General features: G+C 46.6%; 1 protein-coding gene across 2 annotated transcripts; it reads left to right on the top strand.

The window, feature by feature from the left end:
* The first annotated feature begins 193 nt into the window (after positions 1–193).
* LOC135586523 (protein RGF1 INDUCIBLE TRANSCRIPTION FACTOR 1-like) lies at positions 194–18,570 on the top strand. 2 transcript variants are annotated; one of them, XM_065083805.1, is made up of 9 exons: positions 194–345; positions 14,175–14,313; positions 14,550–14,648; positions 14,768–14,832; positions 15,515–15,628; positions 17,277–17,331; positions 17,412–17,657; positions 17,733–17,873; positions 17,975–18,570. In XM_065083805.1, the coding sequence occupies exons 6-9, from the start codon at positions 17,329–17,331 to the stop codon at positions 18,293–18,295; spliced, it is 711 nt and encodes a 236-aa protein (XP_064939877.1). In that variant the 5' UTR covers positions 194–345; positions 14,175–14,313; positions 14,550–14,648; positions 14,768–14,832; positions 15,515–15,628; positions 17,277–17,328; the 3' UTR covers positions 18,296–18,570. The 2 variants fall into 2 exon arrangements, with proteins under 2 accessions (XP_064939877.1, XP_064939876.1); XM_065083804.1 differs by lacking the exons at positions 194–345; positions 14,175–14,313; positions 14,550–14,648; positions 14,768–14,832; positions 15,515–15,628 and having other exon boundaries at positions 17,067–17,331.
* The last annotated feature ends 110 nt before the right edge of the window (positions 18,571–18,680 follow it).

The raw sequence follows: 18,680 nt of genomic DNA, 5'->3' as shown, positions 1-18,680 counted from the left end.
GTGGAGAATCTTTGTGATGTTGATTCTTCTCTTTGTCATGAACAGTGTGTGGAAGCCACAACCCAACTTAAATCTGTGATGTTGGTTGATGAGGCATATTGCCGGTCCATATCCGGATCAGATTTTCGGGTCGGACGATGCCAAATCCGATCCGATAGCAAGCGTTAGGTCGGGTCCACCGCTGCCCTTTCCACTATTGTCTTTTGGGAAGCCCGCGAAATCCCCCGCCGCTAGCTTTTCTCTTCGACGGGAGTCGCGAGATTCTTGTGCGTCGCCTTCGCCTCACTTCGTTCGATAATCTCTTTCACAGCTCCGTCTCGACCGACCAAATCTTCACGAATCCCGGTCGGTATTCTTTCTCTACCCGCTGCTCTTCACGAATCTTCCTTTGCTTCTCCGATGTGCAAGCGTTGTCAGTCGTTTACGGCCTCCGCCCTCCTTTCGTTTGGATTGCTGGTTCTAAGTTCAGATCTAATTTATGCACCGCGAGATGACATTAGTAACACGCCTTCTGAGATTTACCTGTAAACTGTATATTTCTGGTTTGTTTCTCTTTCATAGGTTAATTGAAAGATCAAATCTTTGACGAGACTTTTCATGGTAACGTTATGTCGAATTTAGTGAATGGTAGCTTATTGCTCTGTCTCCTATCTAGAGTCGCCTAATTTATATCACAAAAGTTGTTTCTCGTAGTAAACTTGTGAAGGCTGCTCTTTTGTCTCAAGTTTGGTGTTGAGGTATAAGAAGCTTCAGTTCACCTAAGAATTTGTATTTTGATATGTCAAGTAGCCAGTCTTGTATCTCATGGAGGCACCTTTTGGGCGTGTCATCCAGGGGTGACCTTGAGATGTTAGTGATGCAACTTTCTTGTTGATGTCATTTGGTTCAACTAATTCAAGTACGTTAGCATTTATGTGTTCCGCCTACTAGAAAATCACTATATGATAATGAAGCTTAAAGTAACTCTGGCCTTTTGTATGATGTTATGATCACCAAGCACAACCACTGAAGAGGACATTTTTCTAACATTACACCCTTTGAAGAGACTAGTAGTCATGAAAGACATGGACATCTTTCATGAATTCTTCTTTCTTAGCTCATCAACCTTAAGACATTGTTTTGGAGTTTAGATTCTAGGAGATTTAACTTTGCCTTTAATTGATAGATGGTTCTTGATAGATACAATTATCTTGTCTGTGTGTCTTCTATATACTGAGAATCCACATATGTTAGAAATTGTTTCTGTGGAGGGTGTGTACGTGTAAGAAAAAGTCAAATGAAAATTAGCCAGAGCTCTCTAAGCTCATAATAGGCAGAATCGGGAGTCCATGCCATTTATTCGCTTTCCTGCTGCTCTCTAAGCTCATGAAAAAGACTCGGTCTTACTGCAGCTTTTCTGTGAAATTTGGTCGACATGCTTGAACTTTTGATTGAAAATACATGCCTTTTGGCTGTTAGTTTCATGTTGATTGTTATAATTCTAGATAGTTGTATTGAAAGATACTTAAATTTAGTTGCTTTAGTTGCCTAAACATACTCCCAAGAGACTCTGAGATGTGATTGTAAGAGGCACTTTGGTGTTTCAGCTATCTAAAATGTCAAGTTCTTAAACTAGTCATGTTTCATTATCATGGTTATGATCGTGCTCCTCTTTTCAATCTTTACTGAAATATATCCAAACCAGTCAGTTAATTATAACTTACATGCATACATTTGCTGTAAACATTATTTTTTGAAAAAAAATTACCACCATTGTTTGAGATAGAAATATCAGCTAAAACTATTATGTATTCACGAACTCTTTTGAAACATAGACATGATTTCTTTCATAAATATACTTAGCAATGTACAGTATGTTTCCAATACATGACAAATTGTATATTCATATTTATGGTGAGTACTAGAGGGCGAGCCTTGGTGTCGCAGAAAGGTTGCTTTAATGCAATCTAGATGACTCGCTTTCGAGTTGTTAAAATAGCATCTTCTCTTGTGGGGGAGTAAGACTGTATGCATTGATCCTCTGTAGGCCCTCTATTGGAGAGAGATTTATGCACTGAGCCAGTTTATTTTAATCCACTATAGATAAAGGATTTTGAACGAAGAATAGGTACCGTTCTTAGTTTATTGATTTATCCTTCATCTTTTGTCCACAGGAGATTTGATTGGAGTTCTCATGATCCAAATTACAACGTTGAGTTCCACCTAGAACATTCTCCTTCTTATTCAGTGAACATGTTACATTGTCTAAAGCGTTATCCTGTGCATTTTCTGTAGAGTTACCATCTCAGAAACACAGTTTCCTTTCGTAAAATTCTTGTTATTCAAAAAGAATATAAATGATTGTAGTCAACTTAGGTTTCTGGTGCTTGCTTGTTTTTTAATAGCAACATTGGATAATATAAAGTTGTAGTCCAATGCTTCCGTAGAATTTTCAGTAATTCATTGATTTTTTATTCACTTATAAACTGTTTCTTTATGTAAATAATATGAGGATTTTAAGATGGATGATTGGTGTAACAAAGAAAGCGAATGGTTTCATTTGTAGTTACTTAGAGATTGTCCAGGAGAACATGAGGGAAAATTAGAGTGTTTAGGATTTGTCTTGATGAAGTTTGTTGTTAAATTATGGGCTTCATGAGACAGAAGGAGCTTAGACTGGTCAGAAATAGTGAGATAAGTATGCAACCATAGATATGTTGGGAAACCTTTACGTCGTGGCCAAGGTGTCAGCACGACTCGGTCCGGATGCACAAAGTTGCCCACGTGGATGCTCGGATGGTGGAAGTGTGCGTCGGGTCAGGTTGGGTTCGAGCCTCGTTTCCTCGGGTTCACCTTCTCTCCTGGCAGGTTGCCTGCTTCTTCGCCGCCAAGCTCTTGCACACAGGCCGAAGTCATAAGGGGGATTTTCCTGATTCGACCCCTCCGAAGTTTAAGTTAGTATTGAGTGGAGTAAGAGGGAGTTGAATGCTCCAAAAATCCTCCCCTGACGTTGGTGTTGGCTTTTATTCTTGCGAACGAGGGTCGGTCGTACATGGTCCGTTAATGGTTGCCGACTCCTTGGGCGGTTGGCTTGTACCTTGCGGATGAGCGTCAATTGACCTATTCGGACCCGTGTCGTGTGGCATCATTCCGAGCTTTCCGGAACGGCTCTGCGGTATACGACGTCGACTTGTATGGCGCCAAACAGTATGAGGGAAAGTGGTCGCCTTGTTCGGGTCTGAAGTCTCGCGTTGTGCCAGCCTGAAGCTCCTTTATTGGCACTATCGTGGTTGCCGATCGTTGCCACGTGGATGGTGCTGAAATATGCCATATCATTCCTCCCCCCACCCTAAAGGGGCATGCGTTGGGTTCCTCGGGGAGGGGCTCGGGGCATGTCTTGGTGCCTCTTGTTGGTTGGGTCGATCATCGTGCTGGGATTAGTGGTTTGGTCGTTGGTTGGCCGACGACTTCCACTTGTGGTTGAACAGGTTGAGGAACATCACTTGGGGGTGGGGTCGACCGATCAGCATAACTCGGATATAAGATTGGCTAAATGATATTGTTCGAACACTCAGGTGGCTGAGGGGCGTTGCTCGGGTGTGGACCTGTCCGAGCAACACTACTTGGGCCCATGTTTGGCCGAGCAGTTGCTCGGACAATGATTGGACCAAGCAACGATTGATCGTATATGACTGACCAAGCAACACTGCTCGGGCATTGGGGATTGCTCTAGCCGAGCAACGTAGCTTGGGCATTGGCTTGGACGAGCAACACTACTCCGGCCCATGTTTGGCCGAGCAGCTACTCGGACAATGATTGAACCTGACAACGATTGATTGCGTATGACCAGTTGAGCAACGCCACTCGGGCACTATGGACTGGCTTATCCAAGCAGCGACTGTCTGTTCATGATTGGTCGAGCAACACCGCTCGGACACTGGGGATTGGCCTAGTTGAGCAACGTAGCTCGACCACTGGCTTGGCCGAGCAGCACTACTCGGACCCATGTTTGACCAAGCAATTGCTTCGATAACGAATGAACCGAGCAACGACTGACTGTACATGACTGGTCGAGCAATGCCGCTCGGGCGTTGTGGACTGGCCTAGTCGAGCAACGTAGCTTAGGCATTGGCTTGGTCGAGCAACACTACTCGGGCCCATGTTTGGTCGAGCAGTTGCTCGGATAACGATTGAACCGAGCAATGACTGACTGTACATGATTGGTCGAGCAACACCGCTCGGGCATTGGGGACTGGCCTAATCGAGCAACGTTGCTCGAGCACTGGCTTGACCCAGTAACTGCCTGGACAATGATTGAACCGAGCAACGATTGACTGTACATGATTGGCCGAGCAACACCGCTCGGGCATTGGGGATTGGCCTAGCTGAGCAACGTAGCTCGGGCACTGGCTTGGTCGAGCAACACTACTCGAGCCCATGTTTGGCCGAGCAGCTGCTCGAACAATGATTGAACTGACCAACGACTGACTATACATGACTGGCCGAGCAACACCGCTTGGGCACTGGGGACTGGCCTAGCCGAGCAACGTAGCTCGGGCACTGGCTTGACTGAGCAACACTACTCGGGCCCATGTTTGGCCGAACAACTGCTCGGACAATGATTGAACCGAGCAGGGGGTTGGCAGGCTGATTTCTATAAGACATCTTTGAGTGGGAAGTTTTTAAATTTTGACTTTTTGAGGTTAGCGATAGATTTTACTTTGGCCTTGGCAGGAGTTTTGGTTAGGGCGGGAGGATTGACTGTGAGTGGCCTTTTCGAATTTGGGTGATTTCGACGGGATCTTTGGTTTTGATCGGATTTCAGACTTTTTGGGCAGGATTTTTTGAGCTTTTTGCTTATCTTCCCGTCGTCCTGCTTAGGAGTTTGGGTTTGGGCACTTCTTCTCACAAGCCATTATGACGAGGTGAGCTGTCTTCCTCTTCTTGGTAGGTGAAGGGTTGCTTTGGGTGATGGAGTTTTCTTTATAAACCCCCTCGTTGGCTTCATTTTACTCATTTGCTTTGTGCTTTCTCCTCAATTGTTTTCCTCGTCCTCGGTCATTTCCCTCCTTAGTTGTTTAGCTGTTCAAGTCGGTTAGGATGTCCTCTTCCTCTTCTTCATCCGGTCGGTCGGTGCGACCTCTAGCGGCTCTGGGAAGGGCAGCTCGTCATCGGGTGGGCCATCCTCGGTGAATGAGAAGGCCGCACGGGCCCTTCAACTCTCGAAATCATTGCACGATTTTGACTCGTTCCATCTAGCCAAGTCTACTAGATGGGCATCGGCGAGTTTGCTTTTTACGATCATGTTGTCGACGTATACCTTCATGTTCCTCCTAATCTGCTGCTTAAACATCTTGTTAACTATTCTCTGGTACGTCGCTTCAGCATTCTTCGGTCCAAAGGGCATGACCTTGTAATATTAGACTCCTCGGTCTGTGATGAAGGCGGTATGCTCTTGATCTTCGGGAGCCATTTTTATTTTGTTGTATCTCGAGAAAGCATCCATGAACGTGAGGAGCTCGTGTCCCAAGATTGCGTTGACCAACTGGTCGATCCTCAGGAGCGGGTAGCAATCCTTCGGGCATGCTTGGTTAAGGTCGGTGTAGTCAACGCACATCCTCCAGCTTCCATTATATTTTTTGATGAGGACTACATTAGATAACTATCGAGGATAATTTTCCTTGGCTATGAACCCTGCCTTGAACAGACGATCCACCTCGTCGCTGATCGCTTTTTGTCGGTCGGGAGTAAACTTTTGAGGCCTTTGCTTCATCGGTCGTGCTTGGGGGAAGATATTCAGGTGGTGCTGTGCGACCTTTGGATCAATTCCTGGCATGTCTCTTGGCGACCAAGCGTAGACGTTGGTGTTTTTTGTAAGAAAGTTGATGAGTTGGACTCGTTCCTTTTCTGGGAGCTCTGATTCGATCTTCACGACCTTGTCCGGTCGGCTTTTGTCGAGGTGGACCTATAGTATCTGCTCGGTTGGCTCAGGATGAAGTGACAACTTGGCATTTTGGGGGTCGGACACGGGCGGCTCGGATTTTAGCTTCTTAGGCAGCATGGCAGTTGCCGGATAGCATTGCTTTAACTCCCGAGGATTACTCCTTACCTCCTTGATCCCGGCGCGGGTTGGAAACTTTATTGCCCGGTGGTTGGTGGAGATGACATCTCTTCACTTGTTGAGGGTCAGGCGACCTAGGATGACGTTGTAAGCCGAAGGGAGTTCGACCACCATGAAGGTAACCATCACAGTCTTAGACTTTGGCTCTTCCCCGATGGTGACCGGTAAGGTGGTAGTGCCAAGGGGTGAGATGGAATCCTCGGTGAACCCGATGAGAGCCGAGGCCATAGGAACGAGGTCTTTTTTGGTTAAGCCGAGCTTCTGGAAGGCATCGAGGTACAAGACATTGGCCGAGCTCTTGGTGTCTACCATTATTCTTTTGACCTGAGTGTTGGCTATCCTGATTGAGATCACCAGGGCGTCATCATGGTCGGGGTACTCGGTGTTCCCCACTAGGAAGGTGATCTCGGGCTTGTCTCGTTGTCTAGGACGCTTTTCCACGATTGCTCGGGCATAGGCTTTTCGTCCCGACGCGTTGTCTCCTCCGGAAGCCAAACCGCTAATGATGACATTAATATGTTTTTCTACCGGGCCACGGGAGTGCAGGGAGGATTCTCATGGCTTCTTAAGGTAGCGTCTGAGATGCCCCCTACAAATGAACTCCTCGATCTGGTTCTTTAGGTTGTGACACTCCTCGGTGTCAGGACCGTAGTCGCGATGGAATCGACAATACTTGGAGCGATGTCTGAAATCGCATGGAGTCTTCACCGGGTTGGGCGCTCTTAGGAGCCCCTTTTCTTTGATATGGAGAAAGATCTCCGTTCTGGACAAACTCAAGGGTGGGAGAGGGGGCCTCGGGAGCAATGACTTGGGTCGGTCGAGTCTTCTTCTTGGTGGGCTCGAGGGTTGCCCTCGAGATTGCTCCGTGCGAGGCCTCTTGTGCTCCTCGCGCTTTCTCGCCACTAGCACCTCAGCAGCAACGTACTGATTTGTGCGTTGAAGCATCTCGTGGACGGTTGCTGCTAGTCGCTCAACCAATGACCAGAAGAATCTGGATGGTCATAGGCCCATCAAGAATGCTTGCATGATTAGTGAGGGGTGGGCATTGGGGACTCCTCGGATCTCGGCGACGAAGTGAGCGATGAAATGAGAAAGGGTTCGTCGTCCTTCTGACTTAGACTGAGGAGCATGTCTGCATAAGGTTTTGGCCTTGTACTGGCCAAGAAATTGAACTTGAATTCCTTTGCAAGCTGGTCAAAAGATGAGATTGAGGCTAGCCTAAGTCGGTTATACCACATCCGAACCGAACCTTGGAGAGTGGTAGGGAACGCCCGACACATTAGGGTGTCGGAAGTGCCATATAAAGCCATCTGAGCTCGAAAGGTGGCGATGTGCTCTGCCGGATTGGAGTCGTCGTCGTAAGCCTCGAGCGTAGGGAGGCGGAAGCTCAGTGGTATTGGTTTGTCTTGGATTTCCTGCACGAAGGGGGACCTTGCCGAGGAAACCTCCTCGAGCTCTTCTTTGGACTTGTGGAACTCCCTTTGGACCTCGTCCAGGCGTCGATTGACCGAGCGCAATTGAGCCCGGAGAGAGTCCACCGAGTTAGATGATAAGGTGTCGGGCTCGGAGGTGCGTCGGAGACTTGGGGCGCTGTGCTCTTGTGTCGGCCTCGGGTTTCCCGATGGCTCCTCGGGTGACGGATTAACATCTGTCGCTCTGGGTTGCTGGGGGACTGAAGAAAGTTCTTGTGGCGCGGTGATGGGGGTCGGTTAGTCCTGTGGTGGCGATGGTTGGGATAATGCCGATTGCTGGGCAAGGTAGGGGACGAGTGGGATGATAGTCTACATCATCCCTGCTAGCACTTGGACTTGGTGTGTGAGGCTAAGGAACGTCTCGGCTGAGACGGTAGGCTGTCCCATGGTGGTCCCGGGGGGTGATAGCTCGAGATCATTAAACAACTGCCAATAGCAACTCGGGGTCGCGATCGAGGTATTCCCTTCTAGGCTCGGAGGAAGTGGGATTGCCCTCCAAACTCGAAGGTCGGGTGAGTTGCGGGTGGCTCTTATCCGAGGCGCTCACTTGGGTTGCTTGGTTGGGGGCATTCTTGCGACATCAGGCCCTCCTTCTAGCGCTAAAATGTTGGGAAACCTTTATGTCGTGGTTAAGGTGTTAGCACGGCTCGGTCCAATCTCGGATGCGCAAAGTTGCCCATGCAGATGCTCGAATGGTGGAAGTGAGTGTCGGGTCGGGTTGGGTTCGAGCCTAGTCTCCCCGGGTCACCTTCTCCCTTGGTAGGTTGCCTGCTTCTTTGTTGCCAAGCTCTTGCACACAGGCCGAAGTTGGAAGGGGGATTTTCCTGACTCGACCCCTCCGAAGTTTAAGTTAGTGTTAAGTGGAGTAAAAGGGAGTTGAATGCTCTAAAAATCCTCCCCTGGCGTTGGTTAAGGGGTTGGCTTTTATACCTGCGAACGAGGGTCGGTCGTACATGGTCCTTTAATGGTTATCGACTCCTTGAGCAGCTGGCTCGTACCTTGTGAACGAGCTGTCACGGACAAACTTCAAAACAAGGTGTTTGATGTAATGCTTGTGAATGTCCGTGTCTTTTGGCATGTTCATGCCTTGTACAGAATGTAAAGGGCGGTCGAAGGCTTAATAGTCCCACTTTAGTTGGGTTGGTGGCCTCTTTAGGCTTGTAAATAAAGGTTGTGTCATTGGACACGTGCGAGAGCTTTTCGGTCTGTAATGGACCATTTTACCCTTTGTTGTGCAACTGTTCAGAGCTTGTAAAGTATGTTTGTAATTTGCATTGTCTATGAAGTGTTTTTCGGACATGTTTGCTTGTGGATCCCGAGTGAGGCGTTTTCTCTGTCTTGTTCTCTCTTTTGTGAGTCCTAAGGGACTAGGGGAGGCTTCGGGGAGGCTGACCTTTGCGGACGGACGCGCAAGGGTGCCGCACGACTTAGGCAAAACCAGCTAAGTCCGTGACAGATGGTATCAGAGCGGGACAAGCACTCATAAAAACACTTAGCATGCAAACGTGGGGGACCTAGCGGGGCTGCGTTGAGGGCAGTCAGCACACGTGCGACCGTTTGGGGGAAAACGGGCATGGAGATGTAGGGAAAAGGAGTCGCTCAGAAGAGCGGGCATCTGAGATTGGCATTCAGAGGAATGGCCAACCCTTCGCGTAAGAGGCACCACGAGAACAGACAAGCTTGGAAGAATTTGAAGCGCACAAAGGTTGGGATGGCTGAGTTTGAGCTACGGCTCAACGTTGACAACCATACCTGATGGTGCTCAAGGCAAGCGGGGCGCTTGGCAAAAGGATGAGACCATGCAAGGTGGAATGAGTTGTTCAACGACCAAAAGACTTATGCAAAGCTCACAGAGGTGAGGGGAATTGCTAGCTCGAAGAATTTGGTGCTCATGCATGGGCGTGTATGCGGACGATGGAATGTTCGTGGCCATCCCAAGGCGTCCGAAACTCGGCGCCATGGAGCATTGAAACTTTCTCTTCGGCATGTGAAGGATACGTCCGTGGGAGGCTGAAAGGGTGCAACGAGTTCAGCATGTTGCTAGGCCTTGAGGGGTGCAGCGGGGGTTGTATTGACGTGGAGTCACAATTTAGCAAGTGTGTTTGCAGGAGGCAGAACAATGCACAGTTTGTTCAGCAGACCGGAGTAGTCCAAGGGGATGGTGGTCTCCGAAACGAAGAGAAATGTTACTCCAACGGGACAGTTATCCAGGAGGGATAAGTCTCGGCTCTCCAGAGGGAGAATCATGTGGGGCGGACCTCACAAGTTGAGGAGGAGTATCTCAACAACCAACAACCCCACGAAGCTCGACGGACTGAGCAAGCGGTGAGGAGTCGTTGCATGATCTCGCTTGAGAGAATGCATTGGTGGATGCATTGCGAGATCAAGTGGGGGAGCGACCCAAAGCAACACAAATGAAGGCACACTTGGAGTCGATATGGAGATCGGACTCAAGGGAGGGCTGACCCGTGGAATGGTAGGCGCGAGGGCCACCATCAACTCAATGCAAAAACGAGGAGCGGAGCAACTTGGGTGTAACTTGGCGAAGTACCCAAGCCGCATGAAGGGAGCCAGCATAGAAGATGGAACATGGAGCAGAGGCATAGTGCTTTCCTTGGACAGAGGTCAAGGACATGAACTCTTGTAGAGGCAAGAGCAGGATCATGTTGTTCCATGGGTCATTCATTCTAATGGAGCGGACTCATCTTGCATGGTGCCAAAGACGAAGGGAGCTTTAGGGCACATGCACTTCATCTCGGAGGAGCATTTGGTGGAAGAACTAAGGCGACTCAGTTTGCGGAGGCGAAGTTGAGTTCAGAAGGCCTTAGCACGGGGCAAGAGGACGCAGAGGCGGGTACTCTTGAAGAATATGCCACAGTGTTGTCATTCAAGTTGTTGTGAAGGAGGCGGTGCGCAGCGAAGATTGTGCTGGTAGGGGCAGAGGCCCAGGATCCAGACAATGGTGCACTGATTGCAGCGAAGTCGGGGGACTTCGGGAGCTACTAGGCGACGGACTGTCCTAGAGCGGTGCTTCATCTAGGTGTGACCCAAGAGTGGGTGGATGAAGGTCGATTGCCAAAGGAGCGAACAAAATCGAAGGTGGAGGAGACCCTGCGATGTATTGGCAGAGGCCACACATGGAGGGTTCACAATTCGAGTTTATTCCACAAGGATCAGAATGCAATGGAGATGTCACCAGGAGGCGACATGGTGCAGCGGATCGTGGTGGAATAGTTCATGGCAATGCGATACACACGACTGAGTCCCAGGAGGGACTATATCATATGGAGGTATGATCGGGAGCTACTGGGAGCTCCACTTCGGTGAACAACACGACGGCAAGAAGGGCTATGGATTCAAGGAGTGAAGACCATGGTACCGCAGAGGCGGGTCTTCCGTGCGTGCATCGGATGAAAGTCTTGGTCATCAGCATATGGGGGCTGTGTTCCACCAAGGGAAAAGTTTGATTGCAAGTACCAGTGAGTCCCATGGGAGGGACTTGATCATACAGCAGTATGATCGAAGCAGCTGGAGAGTTGGACTGCTCCAGAGCTCACATTCGCTTAAGGGAGCCCGACAAGTCAGAGGACAAGGTCGAGTAAGCGAACGTTACTACCAAGGAAGCTAAGGAGAGCAGAATCGGTGCAAACCCTATAACGTGATGGCAGTGGCCATGCATGGGAGTTGCAGTCTGTCTTTCCATCGACCAAAGGGAGCTGCTTGGAGAACACAGAGGTGTTGAAGCAGGGGGTCGAAAGGGGCGAGGAAGCGATGAAGAGTCCAGAGGGACTTAGTTACCCAAAATCCAACATCAGTTAGAATCGAGGTGGACTCGGAGGAGTGCCACAGAGGCATATCTACTGATCGTGAAGAAAAGGGATGCAGATGCGAGGCGACGGATAGTAGTGCCATGGGCATGGCAGCGCCATGGTACCGCAGAGGCGGGACTTCCGTGAAAGTCATTGATCCCTTGCTCTCACGGAGGGAGAGTGCTTGGTCGTGAAAGGGGCCGAGGAGGTGGAGCATGCAGAGGCAATCTCCAAGTACCGAGACAAGGCTGAAGGGCAGAGGCCAAGAAACTTTGTAAGACCGGTGTCAACAAGTTTCTCATCAAGATAGCCGTAAGTGAAGGACTTCGGGTCATGCAAGAGTGCACGACCAAGGAACAAAGCAGGCAGTACGCGGTGCTGTACCTTTGCTACTCAGTGGAGTAGGCGGCAGGGTTGATGGAGAAGACGGTACAATCCCAGAGGCGACCTCATCTATCAGAGAATTACTCCAAGTTGGGGTGAAAACTTCCCGCATTCCAGAAGTTCGATGGCATTGAGAAGGTGAATCACAGTAGCTAACTCAACGCAAGGAGTGCAAATACTTCAAGTGCTTCAGAAGTGTGAGCAAAGAGCAGGCGAAGTCCAGTAACCAGCTCGATGCATGAAGTACAACCTCGAAGAGGCGGGCGAAGTCAAGTAACCTTTGCCTTCTCAACTCTTAAGAGAATGGGCGAAACCGAGTATCCCAATTCTCTTATCTATCCAGCAGAGGAGCTCTGCACAAGTTCAAAGACCCTTTGAAGATAATGAAAGACAACAGTTGTCAAATCCTCACCAACGGTGATCAGCGCTACTGAGACTAGATTGTCCGCCTCATTTCCCAATGAAATGCCAATCGAAAGCGGAAGTGATGCGAACCTACTTGGATGTGACAACTAACAGAAAGAAGAGTCAATGAGCAGATTTTGTGGAGGAAGGACCCGAAACTTCAGAAGTTTGCGAGATGATGCTCGTTAAAGCTCCAACAAGCATCCACCTAGTTCAAACAGCATGAGGAATTTCTGAGAGACTGGCGCAGTAAGGATGGTCTTTTCCTTCATCTGGCGGATCCGCAGGAATCAACAAGGATCAACACAACTCAGCCAACCCCACAACAGAGTCAAAGTCATTGGTGAGTTGCAGCAGCATGGCGGATCAAAGATTCGACTACTCAAAAAACAGCAGCGGAGAGCAGCTGGGAGCCAGGAGGCGCATTGTAGCTGGAGCAGAAGATTGAAGACTCAGCAAAGGTAAGGAGTTGCAGTGTCGACAAAGGCTTCGACGAGGACGTCGAAGGGATAAGTGGGGGAGAATGTCACGGACAAACTTCGAAACAAGGTGTTTGATGTAATGCTTGTGTATGTCTGTGTCTTTTGGCATGTTCATGCCTTGTACAGAATGTAAAGGGCGGTCGAAGGCTTAATAGTCCCACTTTAGTTGGGTTGGTGGCCTCTTTAGGCTTGTAAATAAAGGTTGTGTCATTGGACACGTGCGAGAGCTTTTCGGTCTGTAATGGACCATTTTACCCTTTGTTGTGCAACTGTTCAGAGCTTGTAAAGTCTGTTTGTAATTTGCATTGTCTATGAAGTGTTTTTCGGACATGTTTGCTTGTGGATCCCGAGTGAGGCGTTTTCTCTGTCTTGTTCTCTCTTTTGTGAGTCCTAAGGGACTAGGGGAGGCTTCGGGGAGGCTGACCTTTGCGGACGGACGCGCAAGGGTGCCGCATGACTTAGGCAAAACCAGCTAAGTCCGTGACAGAGCGTCGACCGACCTGTACGGACCCGCGTTGTGTGGCGTCGTTCCGAGCTTTCCGAAACGACTCTGTGGTATGCAGCACCGAACAATACGAGGGCAAGTGGTCGCCCCGTTCGGGTCTGAAGTGTCGCGTCGTGCCAGCCTGGAGCTCTTTTGTTGGCATTGTCGTGGTCGCCGACCACTGTCACGTGGATGGTGCTGAAATATGCCATATTAGTATGCAACCTTAGATATGTGGACTTTGGCACTAATAGAGTCTGCCATGAATGGTTGTTATGCTGCTGTTGATGCCTTTTGGATAATGACCGGGCTGAAGATCGCATGGGTGCTAACATTGGCTGATAACCAACAATTCTTGAGTTTGGACATATATTTCCTTGCTTTCCATCAACAATGAGGAGGCAATTTCTATCCCTCAACTGTCCTGACAAGGGATGCCGTCAGTCGTGGTTGCATGGAGAAAACTGGTTCAAAATGGCCTATTGGAGAACAAGAAGGAACAGATGGTGGTGGAAGGATATATTTGTGGTTTGCAGCCAAAAATCCTCAGAAAATGATCATCAATGAGCAGCAGAGATGTTGATTCATCATCAAATCAAATCCCAAACATTGAGGTGGTAAATCTCAAGAATTTGTCTAATAGGAATCAAGATATATGGGTTCATGAATAAGAGACTTAAGAAAGTTCTAATTTTTAGTTATAGGCTGTTATAGTGGCATGGATCACGATCAGTGGAGTGAATCTTAATTCTGATGACTCTGTTTCACTGAGTTTGTACCATTAAAATCTGCCAAAAGTTTTAAATCTGCACCTTAATTCTGCTGACAATGAATACTTAATGACTTTTAACTTCTCATTGTCCATTGATCATAGTTTTTTCATGGTAACACTGCATCATCTGCTTTCTCTTTAGTATGGTTTCTAAAACTATATTGCTGAAGATCATAGGTTTTTCCTCTTATACAAGAAATATCCATTTTCATTGCTAAAGTAAATTCCATTTTGGAGTTCTAAGTGATGGGATTGTTCTTGTACAGGAAGATGGCCAGGAAAAAGTTGTGCTTCAACAATTTGTTTTAGTGCATGCTTGACACTGATGCCACTGCTCCTTTGAACCAGAACCAGTCTGATATTTGTACACATAAAGACCCTCCATCTTAAGATTCCTCACAAAAGGTAAAGTTTTCTTCATAGCCATAAACAACATCAATGTCATAGAATTTGACTTAACGAATTACTCAAAACATCTGAAAGGACAACTGTAAGTAGCTGATTACTTCTTAGCAGGTATCACGTCACGCTAATCAGTATACAAATGGAACCATTTCTGATTTGATAATTAGTCAGGATGCTGCTGATGATATGTAGTTCCTTTGACTTTTTCTAATATGTTCTTGCTTATTTGCTTGCAGGTCTAGTATGCTCTGAACCTTCTGTTATAGTTCAATCAAAGAAATTTCTACTTGCAAGTATACTGTCACAGGACAGTGCCCACTGCCATCGAAGCATCCGTAAGTCCTGATGCCCATGAAATTTCCAATCATCCCACAAGATTTAGGGACCAATTGTCAGTTTAGAATGTGGTTAACTCACTTAAGGGCCATTCTAACTTCAACATTCAACATGACAGGATGCTTCAACAAGAAAGGGCAATGTAGCACGCCATCAACTGCAATTGATACAGGCACAAACATGGTACGTAACATGCTTGTGGATTTCTTTCCCTTTTCATCTTTTTGCAAACGTGAGACTTTTACATACAATTAAAAAGATACACTTAACTTGAATTGTCTGATCAAGTCGATGAGTTTGCTAACAAATAGATTGGAAGCACGTAAGGAAATTGTGGTCAACTGAAAGTTGATCACCAGATCTTATGTCTTCACAAATTAGTACAAGCCTATCAATTAAGTCCTTGGTTGTTCTGGTGCTAATAATATGATCTCTTTATGCATGCTGAGAAGGAAGCGAATGAACTGCTGGTTTGATCATGCAAAGTAGAATCCTATGGTTATTATAGTTATTATTATTTCACTTATGTGTTTTATTGATCCTTCCTTGGATTGGTTGAAATATATTAGGATTCAGAACTTCTCAGTAATACATCAAGGAAATAAATATCATGGGTATTGTGTGTACCTCAGCAAAAATTGGATATTTTATGTGAACTCTCTACAATTATAAACATCGTATAGTAGCCTTACAATTATAGCTCGAGGCATGCTCCTAAATCGAGCTTTTGTCGACTATTCTTTTATTGTTGTGTGTTTCCTTTTACCCAACGAAGCACAATAAATATTCTTACAAATTTTAATTCCTAGTTATCTCCTAAACCAAAGTGAAGATGGCTTATGTTACAATCTTATTCATCTTTCAGGTAGCTTCTTCGTTCATGATAGCTAATGTAACATGTTGTCAGTGCCAACCCTCAGAAAGCTCCGCTTGAAATGGTAGCAAATCTTATCCTACCCAAATTTGATTGACTGCTCAGGTATCAGAATCCATCTCAAAACTTAATCTTCAATATCTGTTATTTTGTTCATACATGTTTTAAAATCCTATTATAAGTATTTTATCCCACTTAAAGCTTGAGATATAAATATATAAATATAAATACATATATATAATTTTATATTTGCCCCTTTAAATTGAAGTTATGTATATTACTGTAGTTAATCTATATAAAATAATGATGTTGAAATTCACATGTATATTAACATCTCTTTCAAAATTATCAGAAGAACATAATGGGTCAAATAATTGGTAAAAGTAATAAAACTATTTTCAATTCTATTTTTTTAAAAAAACAATGATTTATTAGAGGGATGGTAATAGGAGTTGATGTACATGAAATATTAAATATTTTAAGATATATATGTAATGTAAAATTAAAATTTGAAGGAGTAAATATGCTATAGAGCAAGTATGGATAAGCAGACACGGGACACTTGAAATGTTCAACGCGCATCTGTGGAAGTTGGTACGACCTCCACGTGACCCCATCTCACATGCGTCGAGGCTAAGCATCTACTCACGTGCGGAGCATCCAATGCTGCCCGTCGCACCTGCGAGATACTCGTCACCTGCGCGTGCTTCGTGTTCCTTAAGAAAGAAAAGGGGGACGACGTGCGTGCACACGGGTGACGCCGCCCCCGCACGTGGGTGGCAGTCACCAGTCACCAGCCACCACCACTGGATCTTTTCTTTTTGGCCTCGGTCGTAAAGGGGGGAGGTTTGACCGGTCAAGATCCACCACGTGGTGGTGCGAGTCACCGAGGATTTGTTTATGGCGTCCTCTTCTTAAAGAGCTCCTTCGTCTTCCTATTTTTTCCCCCCTTTTATTTCTTTTTTATTTGTTTCGAGGCACAACACATCCTTGAAAAGATAAGCTCAAAGATTGCAACTGTTGGGTGTTGGTGTCACCGGATTTTTCTCGGATACGTTCGAGGTCAATTGAGACACAGCCACTCCGATTTGGCCATACCGATGCAGTGTGATTAATCAGATGGATGCTGAGATACATTGATAGTAAACCATATAATCCAACATTGATTTGATCGGTAAATATTTAGGTGTTTCAATTTATGCTTCATATGATTTCAAATTTTTATGTGAATTGTTTTTGTTATAATTACATAATTTTTTTATAAAAACATAAAACATATCTTAAAATTTATGAAATTAATAGGATGCAAAAGAAACAAATAATTTATGTAATTTGCTAACTCTATTATATCCCCCAAACACCATTGTTTAACTTATATCTAATAAAGCAGTTATAAAGAGAAAGAACAGCAATATTACACGCATCAAGAGGAGCAAACACATGTCCGTACTCCTCGGCCATGCATGGCCTCATGTGGCCCAAGAAAAGCCTTTCTTTCTCTCTCTCTCTCTCTCTCTCTCTCTTCCCACATATGGCTGCAAAGAAGGAATCAAAGCTCCTCGGGCAAGGAGAGCTCGAGCTTAGTTAAAGGACGGGGAGAAGATGGATGGGAAACACTAAGAACAGCTCCCACGTTCACCTCTTTCTTTTCCTCCTCATCATACCGATCCCCTCGCTTTTGATAGAAATGTAGTATATATACTCTCGGCCATCGCCTGATCGTCCATTGATGACCTCCGTCCTCGTCCTGCAGTTCATGTTGGTTACGCTGCCGCTTCTGCATCAACCTTCATGTCGGTGTGATCATGGCAAGCTTCTCGGCCCTTTTGCTTTAGTTTGGATTCCGTAGATGCGACAGGGCTCACTCGTTCCTCTTCTCCGTAGACAGGCGATACGGAAGCCGGCGTGGTTGGAAGCGCTTGACGCCCAGAAGTTCTTCGTCGGCTGCTGCCTCCACGAGAACGCCAAGAAGAACGAGAAGAACATCTGCTGCCTCGACTGCTGCACCAGCATCTGCCCGCACTGCGTGTCGTCGCACCGCCGCCACCGGCTGCTGCAGGTGCGGCGGTACGTGTACCACGACGTGGTGCGGCTGGAAGACCTGGAGAAGCTCATCGACTGCTCCAGTGTTCAGGTTGGTGTGCTCCACATGCACCGATTCGCTTGATTCCTTAGCATCAGCAAAACTCAGCGTGTGAGTCTCCTGCAGTCGTATACGATCAACAGCTCCAAGGTGGTGTTTCTGAAGAAGAGGCCTCAGAGCAGGCAGTTCAAAGGGTCAGGGAACATCTGCACTTCATGTGATAGGAGCCTTCAGGAACCCTTCATTCATTGTTCTCTGGGTTGTAAGGTAAATGAATGAACACAACTTTCTTCCAATCCATACTATTTTCTTCATCTCATACTGTGTTCTAGCCAAAACTCATCCATTTCAGTGTGGTGATTCTCTAGGTGGAGTATGTGCTGAGGCAGAAGCAGGATCTGTCTCCTTACCTGAGAAGATGCAAGACTCTTCAGCTGAGCCCAGACTACATCATTCCTCATGATGTGGATGAAGAGACCACTCACTCCACCATCGTGGAAGGTGATGAGCACACTGCGTCATCAGACTCTGAGAGGTTGAGCTTGCCATGCACTCGCTTCCAGATCATGAACAGGAAGGCTAGCTGGCCTTGCATCTCTGCAACATCACCCGCGGCTGCCTCTGATGTGCACGCCAGCAGAAACATGAGCAGGAGAAAAGGTGTTCCTCACAGATCTCCTCTGTGCTGAGAGATGGTGATTCCAGCGGTTCAGCCAATAAGTCCATACTTGTCTCCTTCCTTCCTTCTAATCAGTGGCCATCATGTGGTTCCCAATTACAATATCTCAGTGTTGAACTAATCCATTGAACACACAGGTTTGTAGTTGGACAGGTCTTGTTGGCAATGGGGTTCAATTAGCTCCATTGTGGTTCAACCAAACAAAGACTTTGGATTAGTTTGGCAAAGACTTCGATTGTATTGGCTCTGTGGTGGTTGGATTAGTGTGGGCAAGAAGAGGCATATGAGAGAGTCAAAGAACAATTAAGATAATCAACAAGAATACATAATGATAAAACATAAATATATGATTTATGTGGTTCCACATATCTTATCAATATTCATGGTAAAAAAAT

The sequence above is a fragment of the Musa acuminata genome, chromosome BXJ1-9, assembly GCF_036884655.1.
Source record: "Musa acuminata AAA Group cultivar baxijiao chromosome BXJ1-9, Cavendish_Baxijiao_AAA, whole genome shotgun sequence".
Taxonomy (NCBI): Eukaryota; Viridiplantae; Streptophyta; class Magnoliopsida; order Zingiberales; family Musaceae; genus Musa; species Musa acuminata.
The sequence above is the reverse complement of the archived record's forward strand: the minus strand, read 5'-3'. Positions and strand labels throughout refer to the sequence as shown.